Below are 17,288 nucleotides of genomic sequence, written 5' to 3'. Positions count from 1 at the left end.
GCTCTATTCCGCCCTCTCCGGCACTGGGCTGAGGTCATGTTGGATGTGCAGGATTTTGGCCAGGCTGACAGAGGGGCTCTGCTGAGATCCTCCCTCCTGGGGCAGACGCCTCTCATGGTCCTGAAGAGGGGGTACCAGTGTGAGAAGCCTCTTTGCAAAGCATGACTGGTAAGACTGGTCACCCTGTGCTTACCTTTCAGGGGAGTGAGGAGGACTAGGGGGGCCCTCCTCTGGGTGCTGAGGACCTGGTTACTGACTCCCAAACTGAAAAGTACAGCAACCTGTTTCAGCTGGAAAAAGAACACACCCGGGACGTCAACTGCCACTGCCTTGAACACGTGGCCGGCTTGCTTTAAAATGAGGGCACATGCTGCCCAAACGCCTTGCTGGATATGGCAGTGCAGGCCTCGTTTACAGGTACTGATGGTAAAGGTGGAAGTCTACGCAGGTTGAAGTTCGAGCAACAGTATCCAGAAGCAGACTCAACCAAGAACCAAAGACTCTTAGTCTGAAGTCACTTTTGATCATCCAAAGCTTGAGATGCAAAATGCCGATGGTCAGCAGTGCCTCCACCACCTGGAACTTGAGAGAAACACTTTCAGGTCTCCCCAGAACTTCTCAGTCAGAATACACATCTTCCCCGCTAAAATCCCTAGGTGACAGTTCTGCAAACTCAAGTCTGAGAAACACTGACAGCGTGTACGACCCTTAATTAAAGGCCAGCATCAGCCATGGTCCAGGGGAAGAGGGGACGCCTTGCCCGCGCCCAGCTCTACCTACAGGACGATGGCAGTCCCGGGGCAAGCCGACCAGTCCTTCCCTGCCGCTCAGTCCTTCCCTGCCGCTCAGTCACGTGTTGTGCACAGGAATGGCACAGGCAGGGGAAAAGGCTTGCTCTGCACACCTGGGCTCTAGGGACTCGTTGAGGCTTCGCAGTAAGAGTATCAAATGATTTTATTACAAAACTCAAGCCACTTACTGACTATTCACCTTCTAAAAACCACAAACATGAAGACAACAAACATGTCCAAGGCTCACTAGCCCCTGCAGGACAAGCAGCAGCCCTGGACAGAGAGCCTACAAATGTTTCTCCTTTATGCCTAAGCCTGCATTTCCTCACGCATCCTGGGGTCCCACGTTTTGACACCACTTACAGGGGAAAGGAAACTGAGGCTACAAGAGTCACGTATGAGAGGGTCACAACAATCTTAAAGCCGTTTGATGCTAATGCCTGTAAACTCTAAGTCTGCAGCTCTGGGAAACAATATCAATCAAACGAGCGTCGCCGAATACCTGTCCCCGGGAACCCTGACCGTCACTGTCAGACTGCACCTTTGGGGCTGGTCACGTTCCCGCACCGCAGCTTTTGCTTACCCCCAAGCACAAACCATAAAGTCCACACAGTCTCCAAGTTCAAGTATAAAGGTTTGTTTCAGGACAACCCCAGGTTGCGGTAGTGTTTCTCAGTGTATCTGTAGTGTCTGCTGGCTGTCGTCTCCTCGAACAGGCTGTCCACACGGCAGCACGACGTGGGGGCAGGCAAGGTCAGCATCCCTACTGCCACACCTGCTCCCCGCTCTCTCTGGAAACCGCCCCACAGTCAAAGTTGAATCTGGAAGTCAGCGACGACCTTGGCCTGTCTGCATTTGAAGCTGTACTCTTACGTAGCCGAATCCAGTTCTTCACCATCAATTCAATGGAGCCGAGGCATACTCTAAAAAGAAAAGATAATCGTATCGAAATGTTAGTTGTGTGTTCTGTTTCATTTTATGTTCCTAAAGGAGTTACAATTACCCTACAGAGAAAGACTTGAAATGAATGCTTCACACTCCATGACGGAATTGAGGTCTTTCCCCAATACAGGCACGAGGAGCCAGTTTCTCTCCTGAACGCCCCTACCTGGGCTGGAGGCTCTTGCTCTGTTCACTCACTGATGCTTATCTGCTATCAAAATAACAGACGTCTTAGAGAATCTCACAAAAGAGAACACCTAAGCAGAACGAGGGGATGAGGCGCACCCTAATGGTCACTAACGACGGCTAAGTGCAGAGCCCACCACCTGCTCACCTGGTGACCACTGCTTACGTTACTTATGTCTCCCAGCCCCTGCAAACGCATTGTTTTGTGCATCTACTGCTGATTTTTAAAACTAAATTTCAAATGTAATTAAAAAAAGGAGTGCTCACAACAGAAGGATCCCATGGAAACTGAGAGTGGTAAATTGAAATCCTTCCTAAATACAAGGAAATCCAGTGGGACCACAGCAGACGCCGAGCCCCATTTAGGATGCTGCTGTAGAAATGCGTCGCTTGATTTTATATTCAAACTGTAGACCCGAGTTAACTCACGTCCAGGGGAGAGACTCATTTAAGCAATTTCAGAAAAACAAGAATTTGCCTTGTACACAACCACCACCCCAGCTGGTTTCTAATGAAGCATCTCTTCATAGCTTAAATGGTTAGCTCTTCTGGCACAGAAAGTCATACCGACACAGGAAAATGCTACTAATTGGTTCTCGGTAAAAAACGACTCATAACAAAATGCAGCCCATTTGCAGTAAATACTTTCCTGAATAAATAAGACCCATGATCCTCAGTAGCGGCTTACCCCTCTTCTACCCATTTTCTACATCTATAAGCCAGAGAGCAAGGCTCCCGGATGGCAGACGGGATACCGGACCTTAGGAGGCATCCTGGGCTGGAGCTGCGGGGTCCTGGCTCTCGGGCTCCGGTGGGGGAGCTGGCACGGCTTCTTTTTTCTTGGCCGCCAGGAACTCATGAATTGCTCGTTCTATCTGCGGCCTGAAGATGTGGTTTAGTTTGGGATCCACCTGACAAATAATTCTGTCCACTCCAGCTTCCAGCATCCCTGACCTTGAGGAGACAAACAGATTGCCCCATTATTCAGCCTCCAAGTGTCATGTGAGAGCCCAGTAAATATCCACCTGGTCAAAGGTACAGCCCCTTGAGGGAGTTCTTTCAAAGTGTCATCCACATACCGCACAGAGTTCAAGCCATTGTATCTTTAGAGGGTAAGTCACGACCAGCAGCTATCAGTATTCCTAATTCACGGTCTCATCCACTCCCACCTCAACCTTGTACAAAAGAACCAAACAAAACTGTCCCAAAGACAAAGAGTAAGTAATGATGTGGCAGGAAAGAACCAACTGCTTGGGTGGAGCTGAACACCTCGATCACACTGTCAAAGCCAGCAAGCCTCCTGCTTGTCTCCACTCCCTTCAATGTCTATTTTCTCATGAGTCAAAGCAGGGGAAGCAGCTTCCAACAGCAGCCTGGCTTCTACCCACTAAATCTTGCACAACACAGATCTGTCAGAGCTGGGAATGTTTGCAGGCATCGCCAGCAATTCAACAAGGCCTTCTGCTGTGGTTGTTACTCGTGACACATACAAGGTAACCTGGAAGCAAACAAGTAAATAGACATGAAACAGACTGGCTCTGAGTTCCTACGGGGCTAAGATACACCCCCAGTCCTTTTTGTAGTAGAGCAGAAGTGAGTCAAAATGTCTATATTCAAACACCGGGGGCGTGTAGTGAGGAAGGTGATGGTCATGGGAAACAACTCACATTTGAAGAGTTTGGAAAACAGTCCACGCAGGGTTAGACTGAGTTTTTCTTCTCGAAGGACTAACATATTCAAATACATCACAAGCAGGGTGGACAGGTTTTACTTACTTCCTTTAGACCTGCGTTCTCAGGCCAGGCAAGCTTTTGCTTGGGTAAAAATAGGTCCTGTAGTAATGGGGCAAGTGCTGTGTCAGGGTAGAGCCAAGGAGGCAACTGTGTGAACACACACAGTCACGAGTGAGATGAGAAACAGGCCCTGAACGGGTTAGGCTGAGTCATGAATTAAGTGCTCCCTACACCTGGCCTAGATGAAAACAGTCTGCCATCGGAGTGCAGGGGCGCTTTAAGGCAGACCCCAACAGACAGTCTGCGCCCTTAGAGAAGAGAGCCGTGGAACCCAGAGGTCGGGAGCAGGCGCTGGGTCAGTAGGAAAGCAAAGCCACCCCTCCTCAGTCACAAGTCAGTGGCTTTCCACCTACAGCCCCCACTTCCGAGTCAGGTTCACAGGTCTGTACTGGAGGCGAGAGCCTGGTCAGGGACAACGAAGTACCAAGGGTGGGGCTCCCTTTCCTGGAGATTTTAAAAGTGTTTGGAGGAAACAAGAAATCTTGTCAGGAGTCTAAAACAAAAGATGAAATGAAAACATAGCATGTAGTTAAAAGACTTGTCGGTCAAAATTAGGTCTAGCAGTAGAGCCGGGTTCCCCGCGGGGCCCTCCACGCCGCAGGCCTGGGACACGGCTCTGGGCCTGACCGGCCATGCTGGCCAGCCAGTGCTGAGGGCGGCGGTGCTTCATCGCAGGGTAAGGAGCAAATCTTCATTTTAAAACTTCATTAGAATTTGCCTCAAATTCAAAATGTGAGCGAGAATCACAGAGAAACGTCCCAGTGTTACACCCAAAGTTGTGTTTTCAGATTAAATACATTCCAGATCAAATCAAAGAGCGGGAGATGTTTACTTAGGTGGTAAAACTATGGGAAGAAAAAGGATGACCATCCAAGTCAGGAGTATGGGAAACTTCTGAGAGGAGGAAGATGTCCCCAAAAAGGAGGGAGGCGGGGCCGAGTGTTTTGCAGGGTGCTGGTAATGTTCTGTTTCTAAACCTGGGCAGTGACTACGCGATGCTCTGCTAACCCGTGATGCTTGCTTCTGTTTTATGCACTTTTCTGTGTCTGATTTTCTATTAAAGGCATATAAAGAGGAGTGCCACACGCACACTTCAAGAATGACATTGATGCCCGTGAGAAATTAACAGTAATACTGACAATCTTCATACTGTTAATGGCATCTTTGCAAATATTTAAAACAGCTTGCGTTTTTAATTTATTTTCTTAATATGCTTAATAATCTTTTTAGAAGGTAGGGTTAAAAAAAAAAAGCTTTCATCTAATCTGTTAAGCTGTCAAACAGGTTTTTTGTAAGAATTAGCAGTAACACACCTAAGGACCAGTGCCAGACATGAAATAATTGCTCAGTAAGTGGCAGCCACTGTCCCTTTTTTATTTGTTAATTGAAGTATAGTCAGTTTACAATGTTGTGTCAATTTCTGGTGTACAGCACAGTGATTCAGTCATACGTATACGTACATATATTCGTTTTCATATTCTTTTTCACTATAGGTTACTACCAGATACTGAATATGGTTCCCTGTGCTGTACAATAGAAACTTGCTTATGTTGTCCCGTCTTTCTGAAGGATCCCTGTGCCACCAGTCTGCTCCCTAGAGAAACAGAAAGGCAACAGGTAATGAATCCAGAATGACAAGGCACTTTTGGTGTCATGCGTCTTTCCTAACACTAAGAGCTTTCACAAATTTTAGTTTCCTTTTAAAAGATTCAGATTTCATCAGCCATACTGAAAGCGCCAGCTTGTTAATAAACATCCTTTTCTATTTTTAAAAACTTTTTATTTTGAAATTACGTATTCATAGAAAGTTGCGAGGAAAAACACAGGGAGGGCCATGCGCTCTTCACCCAGCCACCTCTCACGTCAGCACTGTGCACAGCTGCGGTACAGTATCAAAGCCAGGGACACAAGAGGGAAAATTCTGTAACAGTGTGTGGCAATGGATGTTACCTGGTCTCACTGTGGTGATCATTTCAAAATATATACAAATACTGAATCATTATGTTTGAAACTAAGTAACTAATTATACCTGAAACCAATATTCTGTATGTCAGTTATACCTCCAAAAAAGGAGGGGTGGGGCAAAAAATAGAAAACCAGGAAAACAGCACGGGTACAGTCCTGACCTCATTTACATTTCAGTCACAGCTGCCTCATGTGCGTCTGCATGGGTAGCTCTGTCCAATTTTATCACAAGCAGCTTCTGTAACCAGCACCACAGTTAAGATACTCACCTGTACCACACCCTCTTCAAACTACCTCTTTCTAGCCACACTCACTGCCCCTCCATCCCTAAGCCCCGGCAATCACGAATCTAATCTCCGTCTCTATGTTAGTTCACGAATGTTATATAAATGGAATCGTGCACCCATCTATCTTCTTGATATTGGCTTTTTTTCACTCAGCATAATTCCCTGATGTTTCTGTTTTTAAAGAGGAAGTCTTCACAAGCTTTTAGATATTCCAGAGAGTTAGTGGATCAAGAAAGCCTGAACATAAGCACTGGTATTAAGAGCAAAAAAGTGACTCTGAACAGATTAGAAAAAGCTTATCTTAGGACACGGACTCCGTGAGCCCCTTTCACTTTTGTGCCCAGTGACACTGAGAAGCCGCTTGGATGAGCAGTGAACAGCACCTCATTAACCAAGGTTCAGTTTGCTACCATGGAGGACATACTTTACTAAGGCTTTATGCCTTCCTGAAAGCTGCCCTGACACTTTCGAGGGCCCATGTGGGTTCAGAGAATTTGTATAACTTACACAGCCTTGTGAGAATGAAGGTTCAGCTGCTTTTGCCCAAGACCCAAACATTGATATGTTGGTATAAACTCCAGCGTCCGTTCAGACTACCCTGAAAAACTTCAAAGAGCGTGGTATGTATCTTTATAATTTGGAATATCTTTTCCTGGTAGAGATGTGCACAGGAGGCCTATGTAGGTAGCAAGAATTTCTAATGAGTTCTTTGCTTACTTGAACCTTAATTTTAACAAAGGAGGGGTCTGCTGCAGCTTGTCCGTCACATTTGCTACAAAGTACCATCCACCTTAACCAGTGACTCGCATCGGCCTTCCTGCGCGTCATACTTGTGATTGCTGCCTTTTCACTCTCAATTCTGCTTACTTACTGAACCACACTCTGCCTCAGACCATTTCGCAATTGGTTTTTGTTCATCGTAGGATTCCATTCCTGCTTGTCCAGATGGGTTGACACAAAATTATCCACTTTCTGCCTCAGGTTTTGGTAAGCTGGCTAAAATATTAAAAAGAAGGGGCAAGGTCAGAAGTTACATGCACCAAACTTTTGAAATCAGTCATTCAGAACACTGCTCTTCATAGAAATGCAGACTTTCAAGTCCTTAAATACACTTTTATCACATCCATGAAGATCACCATGCAGCACGCAGGGCAGGGATTAACGGCCAGTATGTGTGCCTACTTTATGGTGGGTGGGCACAATGCCAGATGCTTTATTAGCCCGTTTACTTTTCAAATAAATAGGACGGAGGTCCTGTTAGCTCTCTCCTATTCTCATTTAAGAGATTAGACATTTAGACTTAGAAAGAGTAAAACACCTGCCCACGTGGGTAAAATGTGGCAAAGCCAAGGTTAGACAGAGGCCCTTTTCAGATCTAAGGAAATGGGTTCTAGCTCCATTGCTTACTAGCTCTCTGACTTTCAACAAGTTAGCCAACCTCTGAGTCTCAGTTATTTCTATCTGTAAAATAAATATTACTGCCCGCTTACCTCACAGGGTGTCCTCAGCAACAAACAAAGGCTCAGGAAGGCCCTCTGCACAAAATTAAGGGCCACCCAAAGCTCAGCATGACTCACAAATGCGAACTGAAGTCAGAGCCTGTGGAACACTAGGAGAGGCTGAAGGGACACAAAAGTTAAGTCCAAAAAGAACCCCAAGAGGCATTTACTGATCTCAGATGTCCTAGACCCAAGTAGGACAAGGAGAACAAGATCAGAAGGGGACTTGATGAGCACAAAGAACGCATGTTCTGAGCCTCCAAGACCTTCTGGCACTACAAGCTGCTCTTTCCCAAACCAGGTGTAACGGTGTGCACTGCTGTTTCACACTTCACTCCTCCCTCCTCCCACTGTGGGCACAGAATACTTCCCCACCCCAGCGATGCTGTGTTTAGCAGTGTGATCTGCTCTGGCCAGTGCAGTGTTAGTGACAAAACGTCTTAAATATGGTTGTGCCGTCTGGCTTGGCTCTTGCATTCTGGTGACCTTCTATGAGGGTATGTCCTTGGCAGCCCCTGTCCCTTTGGCCTGGGACCTAGGATGAGTACACGTGCAGCAGACCACCCCAACCCGCAGCCTGGACCCAAGCCCAGGCCACCTACAGCTGAGCTACCCAGCTGAACTTCAGCTGCCTTGCAGTCCCATCAGCATGAGGACAAAGGCTTGTTATAAGCCACTGAGATGTGGTTTATTAAGTAGTGTTATTGTGGCAAAAGTTTGCTAAACGAAATTGACAAAGGAATCAGTAGACCTCCACTCTGTCAGTGGACTCTTTCTAAAGGCCATGACTCAGAAGCATAAAGACTCTCCGCTAAACCTGGAGAGAGGAGGCAGGGAGATGGGTGAGGAACAAAGTCCACAGATACCCATGTACTATCAACCTAGCAACTCCTTTTTTCTGGAAGCCATCTTCCCCTCTTCACAAGGACAGGGCAGTTGGTGCCATGTTCTCCTGGCCACAGGGGTGGGTGTCTGACCTATGTCTAGACAATGCAGACATTCCCTGAGGTTTTTTAAACTGGAGCTGAGAGTCCCTTTCTAGAGGAAGAAGCTGTAAGATGCAGTCGAGAGATACTAGCAACCAAATGGATGACTCTGCTCTGCAGTGAAAGTAAGAGTTATACAGGACAGATTATAAATCAATAAAAAATGTTAAAAAAAAAAAAAGAGTTATACAGGACAGACGTGAACAGCCCTCGCTGGAGCACCCCTGGTTCCAAATGCATCCCTACCCCTCTGGCAGTTTGTTCATTCTATCCTTCCTTACATCCCATGAGTCAACATTCTCCCCTTTGCTTAACAGGAGTTAGATTTGTCACTTGTAACCATCAGTCCTGATACACCTTTTACTATTCAAAATCTCACCTAGTTTTTCAAAGGAACGGTTCACTGAAAAAGGACAAAGGACAACTAATGTCACCACCAATCCTTAACAGACTCTAACAATACAGAGTAATCCCTTCAGTTCATGAAGTGAGAGGACCCAGTGTGCCTGCCACTAATGTTTTACTACACTTACTGTCACTCTCTCTCCCTCTCTTCATGTATCAGTTTGTTCTAATTACTTCTATCTTGGATGCACTGCAAAGCAAATTACAAACATCAACAGTATACCTTCCCGTAAACACATACGCAGTCTGGAGTGGAGCCTAACAATATGCGTATCTAACAAGTTCTCAGGTGATGCTGATGATCCAAGGACCACACTTTGAGAACAAAGGACTCGATGAGATGCGCCTGAAAGACAAGTACCTTCAAGAATTAAAACCACGTGCTAACTACCAGAAGGAACATCTAAGGAGGTTGTAAGTGGTGAAGGCTCCAATTGCCTTTCCCCTAATGGATTCTCAACACCAATTTTAACGTATGCTACATTGATTAAGCCACACAAAACCTAACGGGACGTAAGAAACATGAATGGAGAACCTGTGAAGAGAAGTTGAGAACACCCACTACCGAAAACGTGAAAGCTCTGTCAACACGTAGCTAGGACCCTTAAGTAAGGAAAATTAAACACCTCATTTCAAGGAGAGCACTTCTCCTTGAATTTTTAATCTTGGATAATAACAGTATCACTTACTATACACAGTAATCTGGTCTACATGTCAGTTTTCTACCCTAGAATACAGGCTTTAAGGGCTGGGTAGTGACTTGCTTGTTCCTTATCCACAAACTCTGCTAGTAAATGTTTAATGAGTACACGGACTAGGTCTTTTCCTCCTTTAGGGCTAGTTTTAAGCTCACAATCTTGCTGTGAGCTAGGCAAAAGATTTCCATGACAGGCTCAGAGAGGAGAAATCACCTCCCTAGATGCCCGTTCAGTAAGAGAGCCGCCTAAATCTACAACCATAGTCTCGCTAAAGAAGATTCTGAAAAGGGAGTAAATGAACATTCCAGCAACTACTGCATATCTGACACTTAACACACATGTTTTCACTAAATACGGATGAACCTTGGCAAGTACGTAAAGCGAAACGGCATTTACTAGCAGGTTGACCTATTGCATTAGGATCTCAAATAGGTACCAAATCCCTTTTAATCAATGATGGAGTACAAAATAAGGGCGCTGGTTCTACAACAATGTACCTTAATTAACTACATACTCAAGTCTGCAAATTACTGAGCAAGAGAAGAACAAATAACTTATTACAGGCTGATGATTGTGCATTCAAACCATTCATTCAAAGGCTTACTTAACCGGGCTTCCTCCAATGTTCTTAACACATTGAGATTTCTTACTGAGGGGCTTAAAGGAGTCCTATCTTGGGAAAGATGGGGTCTAGGCTGTAAAATTGGTATTGGATCCCCAACTTCAGAGAAGCGACTAAGCTAAGTCGCACAGAATAGTGATGGGGCTGGAGCCGAGCCCACGTGGGAGTCACTCAGAAACCTTCCTGTGCTGCCCCAAGCGGTCTCCCAGCTGCCAAGATTTTTAAGGTACCTTTTGTTTTTCTCTCTGCTTTGGAAAGGCGAAGGTGTAAGCCTGGCGGCCTCACGCCCAGCCCGGCCCGGCCCGGCCCCCCTGAGGTCAGGCGGCCTCAGCTACCTTGGTGTCCACGTCTGCCAGGCAGTCCCGGCGGAAGCTGTCAAACAGGCCCCGGCTCTTGAGCTGCTCCACGATGAGAGCGATGAGTTGCGGGTCGCCGGGAGGCAGTGAGGCCGGGTTGATGGGCCCGCCGCTCCCGCCGGCCCCCGTCGCGCCTGTTGCCGCCCCCGCCGAGGCCTGGCCCGCGCCGCCACCGCCCACCGCGCCGGTGCCCCCGCCGCCACCACCGTCCGCCATGGCTGCGCCCAAGGCCCGCGAAGGAGACCGAATACGGCTTCCCCTCAGGGACAGAGGACCTGGGTCGTGTGGAGGTGGCGGAGGGGCAGGAGAAGGAGGCGGCGGGGGAGGAGGAGGAGGAAGGGGGGGTGGCGGGAGCGGCGGCGGAGGTGGCCGCGGTGGCGGCGGCGGCGGCGGCGGCAGCAGGCTCGGAGGCAGCGAGGGTGGTGGTAGAGGCGGCAGAAACCGCCCGGCCCACCCCGGGCGCTCTGCGAATGACGTCACCGGTGACCTTTGCATTGTGGGGCGGGAGGTTTTCCGGCCGTCAGCTCGGGCTTTCTTATAGGCAGAGGTCTGGCCGACAGAAACTACAACTCCCAGCAGGCTCCGGACTCTAGTCTCCAGTTTGCGGGGCAGCATGGGACTCGTAGGCTTAGGCCCTCATGATAGCGGCAGCCTGGGCTGGCGTTCCTCGCCCCGTTACTGCCCCCTCGCTCCAAAGCAGCACGTCGCAGAAGTGCCCGAATAAGAATCGATAGATTAACAGGTTTGTCACTTAGAGATTCTGAGTTAGTATTTCTGGGTCGGAGCTTAGGACGCTGTGGTTTTAACATGTACTCCTGTGCCCTTCTGGAACAATGTGCCACGGGAAATGTGGGAAGCAGTGGACTAGGCGAATTTCTTTTATTCAAAAACATGTGGAGTTTCCCCCTTTCTGATGTTAATAGAAATGCATACTTATTTTAGAAAACTGAAAAATAATGGAAAAATGTGCTGGTTCTCTGTTTTGTGTATTTCCTTCCAAATATTAAATAATAATAATAATAATAATAATAATAATAATAATAATAATAATAATAATAATAATAATAATAATAATAATAATAATAAAAACTAATACTGAGTAATTGGAATATTCCAGGCATGATGCTAAGTACTTCACACACACTACCTCACGATCTAAAAAGCAGATATTATTGCTATTTTACAGAGGCGGAAATGGAGATACAGAGAGTTTGCTACCTGATCATGTAGCTAGAGGTGGAAGACGAGGATTTGAACTCAGGTTTCCTGAATCTAAATCTTGGTGATGTTTAATCTAAGGTGTACTACATCCTGAGAGCTAGCTGGCATCTTTTGCCAGGTAAGCCATTTTTTCTGATTTTTTTTTTTTTTAGTGACAGTTCACCATTGGAACTGCTACCACTGTCCTCTCTTCCTTTCAGAGTTTTGGTCATAATTGACTTAACTCCTGCCCACAACCCCAGAAGTTCTGCTATCGTTATTTCCTCACCTTACATAAGCAGTGGAGGGGATGTAAATAATAAATTCTGCAATATCCTTTGCTCCTGGGAAGAGGCATAGTAGACAGAGATCTGGGATGATTTCCACTTTTCCTGTTCAAGAGAATTTAACCCTCCAAATGAATATCCAGGTGTTAGTTTATACTCATCCTTTAACTCAAGATCAGTCTTCCTCGAAGTTTAAGTTAATAACCAACATTCTCTCTTAATACTTAACCATCCTGGAGATTACCTAATTTTCCACACTCTTATCACTCACCTTTAGCCCCACGAGAGGCCCAGTTCAGGCTGCCTGGGCCCCCCATTCGTTCTCCTCCTGGCTCCCTGATCACTTTGACCAGCCTCTTCACCATTTTGGCACAGCACACCATACTCTCTTTCCTCAGGGAAGACTTTTCTGACCCTCTGACCTAAACTGGCCTTTCTCACTGACACAGACTCTCAGAGCCTCTTTCTTGTAGTGGTACTGTAGTTGAAAGTGAATAATTTATAGGCTAATTGGCCACCTGTTTCCCCTGCTACAGTTTAAGCTTTAGAGCTGGGGCCACAGCTTGCTGTCCATGGCTGTGTCCCCAGCCCAAAGCACAATACCTAGTGCAAAGTGGATTATGTTTGTCTATTTCCTGTAGTCATGGAATAAGGTCAGAGAGAGAGAGAGAATGTGTCTGTGTGTGGAGGGGGTGAGGGGAGGGTGTCATCTGTAGCCACTACTTTTGAAAGAGACAAGAGGAGATGATGGATTAATCCATCATGACTAAATGCGTAAGTTATCCCCGAAATTGGCAGCAAATGGTGTTTAACTCTTTGGTAATCTTACGGGAACCTTGTGTCCTGGTTGCTAGAACTCTGAGATGTGAAAAGAGGCTGCACCCTATACCTGTGACCTTGCCTCTGGAATTGATATAAATGGGGTGTGATGGGGTGAGGGTCATGAGGAGTGAGGGTGATCAAGACCAGAAGGAGGCTTATTATTCATCAAAATTTGCAATAGGAGGCTTCCAGTATTTCCCAAATACACTCCTCCCCAAAGTCAAGGAAAGTGTAATATACAATAATTGTCACCAGGGAGCACCATTGACATATTAATAATAATCCAGAACCTTTAGCAATTGCTACACAGCATATTTTAATTTTGGCCCAGGTAGTAATCTCATTTTCAGATATCCTTTAGGAGAAAAATAATAGTTGGCTCTCAGTGAATTCGAATGAGCCCAGTGAGTTGTGTATATTAGGTGCTAGAATATTTTATGTCAAAGACTGTATGAGAGGATGGAACCTCCACAAGGCCAAACTAAATCTCAAGAAAGAAAGGGCAGAAGCTGGAAGAAGTGAGATCCAGAGTTTACCAAGGGAGATCTGAAAAAGCAGCCAAGTGTGTGGGCTCTTTGCATCAGATGGTACTGGATTGGAATCCTACCTCCATCAGTTTGGGGTGGTGTGACTTTGGGAAAGTTGCATCACCTCTCAGCCTCAGGACCTTGAAAAGGATTAAGCTCCATTTTAGCAGTCCATTTAGCATAATTTCGAGTCTTCAGTAAATGTTAATAACATGTTACAGTTGCAAATTTACATTTGGGTTGGAAAGTTATTTGGTTAACCTCTGTCTCCCTCACTAAGTTTTAAATCTCATGAAGCAAGGGATTGTCTGTTTGATTCATCATTGTGTCCTCAGCACCTAGAACAGGGCCTGGTACAAACAGGCTCTCAGTAAATATGTAACAGAGGGATGGATGAAAAAAATAGTGAGTGAATAAATGGGAAATTTCTTCTTCTAACTATAGGATCAGGCCGTTTAAGATTTTTGATACTGCCTTCCACCAAATGGCAGAATATAGTCAATATGTTGACTCTGTATACAGAAGGTCAGGTGTAACATAGTGAGCGGTCCATAATGTATGACCGAACCGGACTAGGAGCCTGGGGCTGGGAGCAGACCCCAAGGTTAGAAGTTAATCTCTGGGTTGCATCATCTGCCATGATAACCAACATGATTTGAGACAGTGGCTGATCTGTCATTCTAGGTCCCCAGAGTGAGGGGACATGGAGTAGGGGCCCTAGGTGGCCCCTAATGGAACAGCAGGTGTGAGAAATAAACCTTGGTTGTTTTAAGGCACTGAGATTCTGGAGTTGTTTGTTACTGCAGCATAATCTAGCCCATGCTAACTAATATAACCCTCACCACATTCCTCCACCAAACCCATCATTTGTGTAATGACTGCATCTCAGGTGCAAGCAAACCCTCACTCATCGTGCCAGTGTTTTCCTGGGACTCAGTGTGGCCTGTCACCTTTCTACAGCTGAAACAGAGTATGGGCCCAAGAGGCCGGTGGACGCACCAGATAGCCCAGCTCCTGCTGCCCCTTAGCCAGTTGCAAGTTGAGGGTTTATTTCCACAGGGATCCTAGGGCTACTGAGGAGTGCCCGTCTTTCTGGGGAGACATGCAGTGGCCTATGAGCAAGGACGAGGCTGCCTGTCTGCCCGTGCTTAGCAAGCTGGGCTCAGCTCCTGGCCCTGGTTGCTCCCAGCCCCTCCAGTGCTTCGTTGGTGGGCTGTGCTCTGAGCATTTGCTGCTGCCATGTGCCGTTTGAGTGGACTACCTTCTGTGACCACACTCCAAAGTGGGGACTTCCTCCATCCCTTAGTGGTGCTAAGGGGATGTACAGGGCCCAGTGGCTCAACTTCGAATGAAACTCAGATCTCCTGCCTCCATTTCAGTGCCTTTTTCTTCTGTTCCCTCCCGAGGCGGGCTCTGGTTGGCAGGCCCCATGGAGTAGACTGTGGGCATTGTTAGTGCTCTTCACCGGATAGTCCCAGCTCTCTGCCTTCTAGGTCCAAGGCAGGATTATACTTGCGGGCCCCATGGCGGGGCCATGTGACTGGTTCCAGCCAATGAGCCAATGAGCATAGAAGTGATGTCACTTCTGGACTAGGCTGTCCCAGACCTCTCTTTCCTTCTGACACGGTGACAGTGGGCAGTGATGGTAGATCTCCTTTCAGGTTCTGGATGACCTGGAGCAGAGCCCCCAGCTGACCCTTGATGCACATGCTGTGTGAACAGGAAATAAATCTTTGGTGTTTGAAAGGTATTCAGATTTAGGATTTTTGGTTATCACAGCATTGCCTAGCCTAACCTGACTGACAGTGCACACCTACCATCTAATTTGCTGCCTGGCATCTCAATGCTCTTCCTCTTTTGGGGGTATCCTCCACCCTCTGAGACTTGTTGTGGGGCAGAGCCTTCCTACAGAAGGTGAAAATGCGGATACCTGCTTTGCCAGCCCCTCTTGCGGCTCAGGGCCAGGCACATGGCCAGGTCCAGAGGAGACGGTGGTACAGCTGCCTCACCATGGGCCCTGTGTTTGTAGCAGCTGCAGTGGTGACATTGCCGGGCTGGTTCCATCACAGGAGTCTGGGCTGTGATTCTGGCTGTGTGACCTCCTTTTTCTTGCCAACTCTCTAAGCCTGGCTCTCCAGCCTTCCTGTCTAATCTGTGAGCTACTCATTTTACTTTTGATAAAGTCACTCTCAGTTTAAATCACCCAGAGTTCATTTATTTTGCTTGCGACTAGGAGCCTTGGATGGATACAGCCAACCAGAGGGCAGTGTGGGGCTGCATGGGAGTCAGGAGCTGGAGGGAAGGGACTGGCGAGATGGACCTGACTTCTCTCCCCTGCATGAGCTGCTGCTCTGGGAGCAACCTTTGTCTATCTTAGTCCAGAGCAAGCCAGAGGGTGCTGGCCAGGGGCTCTGGTTCAGACTCCGTCAAACTTTTGACATGAACCTCACTTTGCCTATCTGTAAAATGGGGCAGATGATAGGACCTCACTTATCAGGTGGCTGTGAGGAATGCATTTGAAAGAAAATGTATTGGAGAGAGTTCGGGGAACCACAGGACAAAGCCCCAGTGCAAGTTTGCCACGTTATTCTTACGCGTGAACTTGCCTGAATCTGTCCGGCTGGGGAGTCTTGGTTGGTGTGTCAGATTCAATGGAAGCCATCCTTCCCGCTGCCGCCATTCTATCGCTTCCCTCCTGGGAGGTCACAGGCCAGTCCTCACGGTTCAGACCCATCTGAGGTTCTACTTGAGAGGGCAAAGATCTCCAGCTTGAGGTAATGAAAAGGTTCCTGATGGGCTTGGTAAAGGCCGTGAAGCACACAGGCGGGAAAGGAAATTAGGCTTATTTGGTCCTCTCCATTTCGTAGTTCAGAGAGGAAGAGCCACCAACCCACAGCCACACAGCAACCCTGTGGCTGAACTTGGGGTTGCAGTGCAGATCTTCTCATCCTGACAGTGAGCCTGAGTCTGGAGCTGGGCCTGTGCTGTCATCCACATATGCAGAAAGGATTTGGGAGGATGACAACACCTCCGGGAATTAACCACCCCCACTTCACAGTGACCCGTGATCAGCCGAGCCTTACCCCCCGAGAGAAGGCTCTCCGGAGTACCCCTTCTCCTTTTCTTTCTCAGTCTTCTAAAATACTTTAGTAAGAAAGGGTGGGAAATTGCTGAATCGATCTTTTTAAATTAGCACAGGATCTGAATCAAAGAAATTTGGAGGAAGAGAACTTTCTCATCCAGGCAGCTGCCAACCCCCCCACCCCAGCTGAAGGCTCCCTTGTTCTCTCCTGCTCTGCCCCAGATTCATGGGCCGCGCTCCGAATCGTTGGCAATTTTCTCTGCACTGTCCTGACAACCTCCGGCCATGAAATTAAAAAGCTAGTTACCGAATCTTGCTCCTAACTGCTTTGTCCTTGCCAGCGATTCGACAGAGAAATCTGGAAGAGGGAGGCTCTGCTATGCCTGCAGTGGGCTGAGATGCCACCAGAATGACAATGGACTTTGCGGTGGGAGAAGGAGAGAATGTGCAGTTTGCCAGGAATGAATGAATGAATGAAAGCCAAGAGAGGGAGAGAGAGAGAGTGTGTGTGAGCAAACTTTGGGCTTCAAATTTAAAAATTCCAGTGTCTCAGGAGAGGTTCTGGTGCCTGTACTCCAAGACCTGCTACCAAATATTGAGCAGGGCATCTTTCCCCCGCCAGCGCCCTCTGGTCCTCCGCCAGGGCGCAGAGCTCAGCGCTGGAGAGCTGGAAAGTCGGAATTTCGGGAGGAAATGGCTCCAAGCCGGGGCAAGGCCTAGGAGGCCAGCCCACCTAGCCAATGTGCTGTCTGGCCAAGGCCTCCCCCCTCCCTGCCCCCACCCCCTCGAGTGTCTCCTCTGAATTCACACACTAGTACTCAGGCCACAGAGCCACTGGAC

At 47.5% G+C, this 17,288-nt stretch overlaps 1 protein-coding gene and 1 long non-coding RNA gene across 10 annotated transcripts in view; one reads left to right on the top strand and one right to left on the bottom strand.

Annotated features, from left to right (window-relative positions):
• Positions 1–935: 935 nt before the first annotated feature.
• BOD1 (biorientation of chromosomes in cell division 1) lies at positions 936–10,976 on the bottom strand. Its single transcript, XM_032465078.1, has 4 exons — positions 10,510–10,976; positions 6,836–6,960; positions 2,680–2,873; positions 936–1,714 (listed from the first exon to the last, which is right to left on the bottom strand). Exons 1-3 carry the CDS (start codon positions 10,744–10,746, stop codon positions 2,681–2,683), a joined length of 555 nt encoding a protein of 184 aa, XP_032320969.1. The 5' UTR covers positions 10,747–10,976; the 3' UTR covers positions 936–1,714; position 2,680.
• A 94-nt stretch (positions 10,977–11,070) lies between these two features.
• The window catches only part of LOC106729421, a 126,645-nt gene continuing 120,427 nt past the window's right edge, over positions 11,071–17,288 (top strand). For all 9 annotated transcript variants that reach the window (XR_004314215.1, XR_004314214.1, XR_004314213.1 and 6 more), the window contains exons 1-2: positions 11,071–11,272; positions 11,717–11,869. This is a non-coding gene — a long non-coding RNA (uncharacterized LOC106729421). The remainder of the gene's footprint in view (positions 11,273–11,716; positions 11,870–17,288) is intronic.

The sequence above is a fragment of the Camelus ferus genome, chromosome 22, assembly GCF_009834535.1.
Source record: "Camelus ferus isolate YT-003-E chromosome 22, BCGSAC_Cfer_1.0, whole genome shotgun sequence".
Lineage (NCBI taxonomy): Eukaryota > Metazoa > Chordata > Mammalia > Artiodactyla > Camelidae > Camelus > Camelus ferus.
This window is presented reverse-complemented; position numbering and strand designations above follow the sequence as displayed.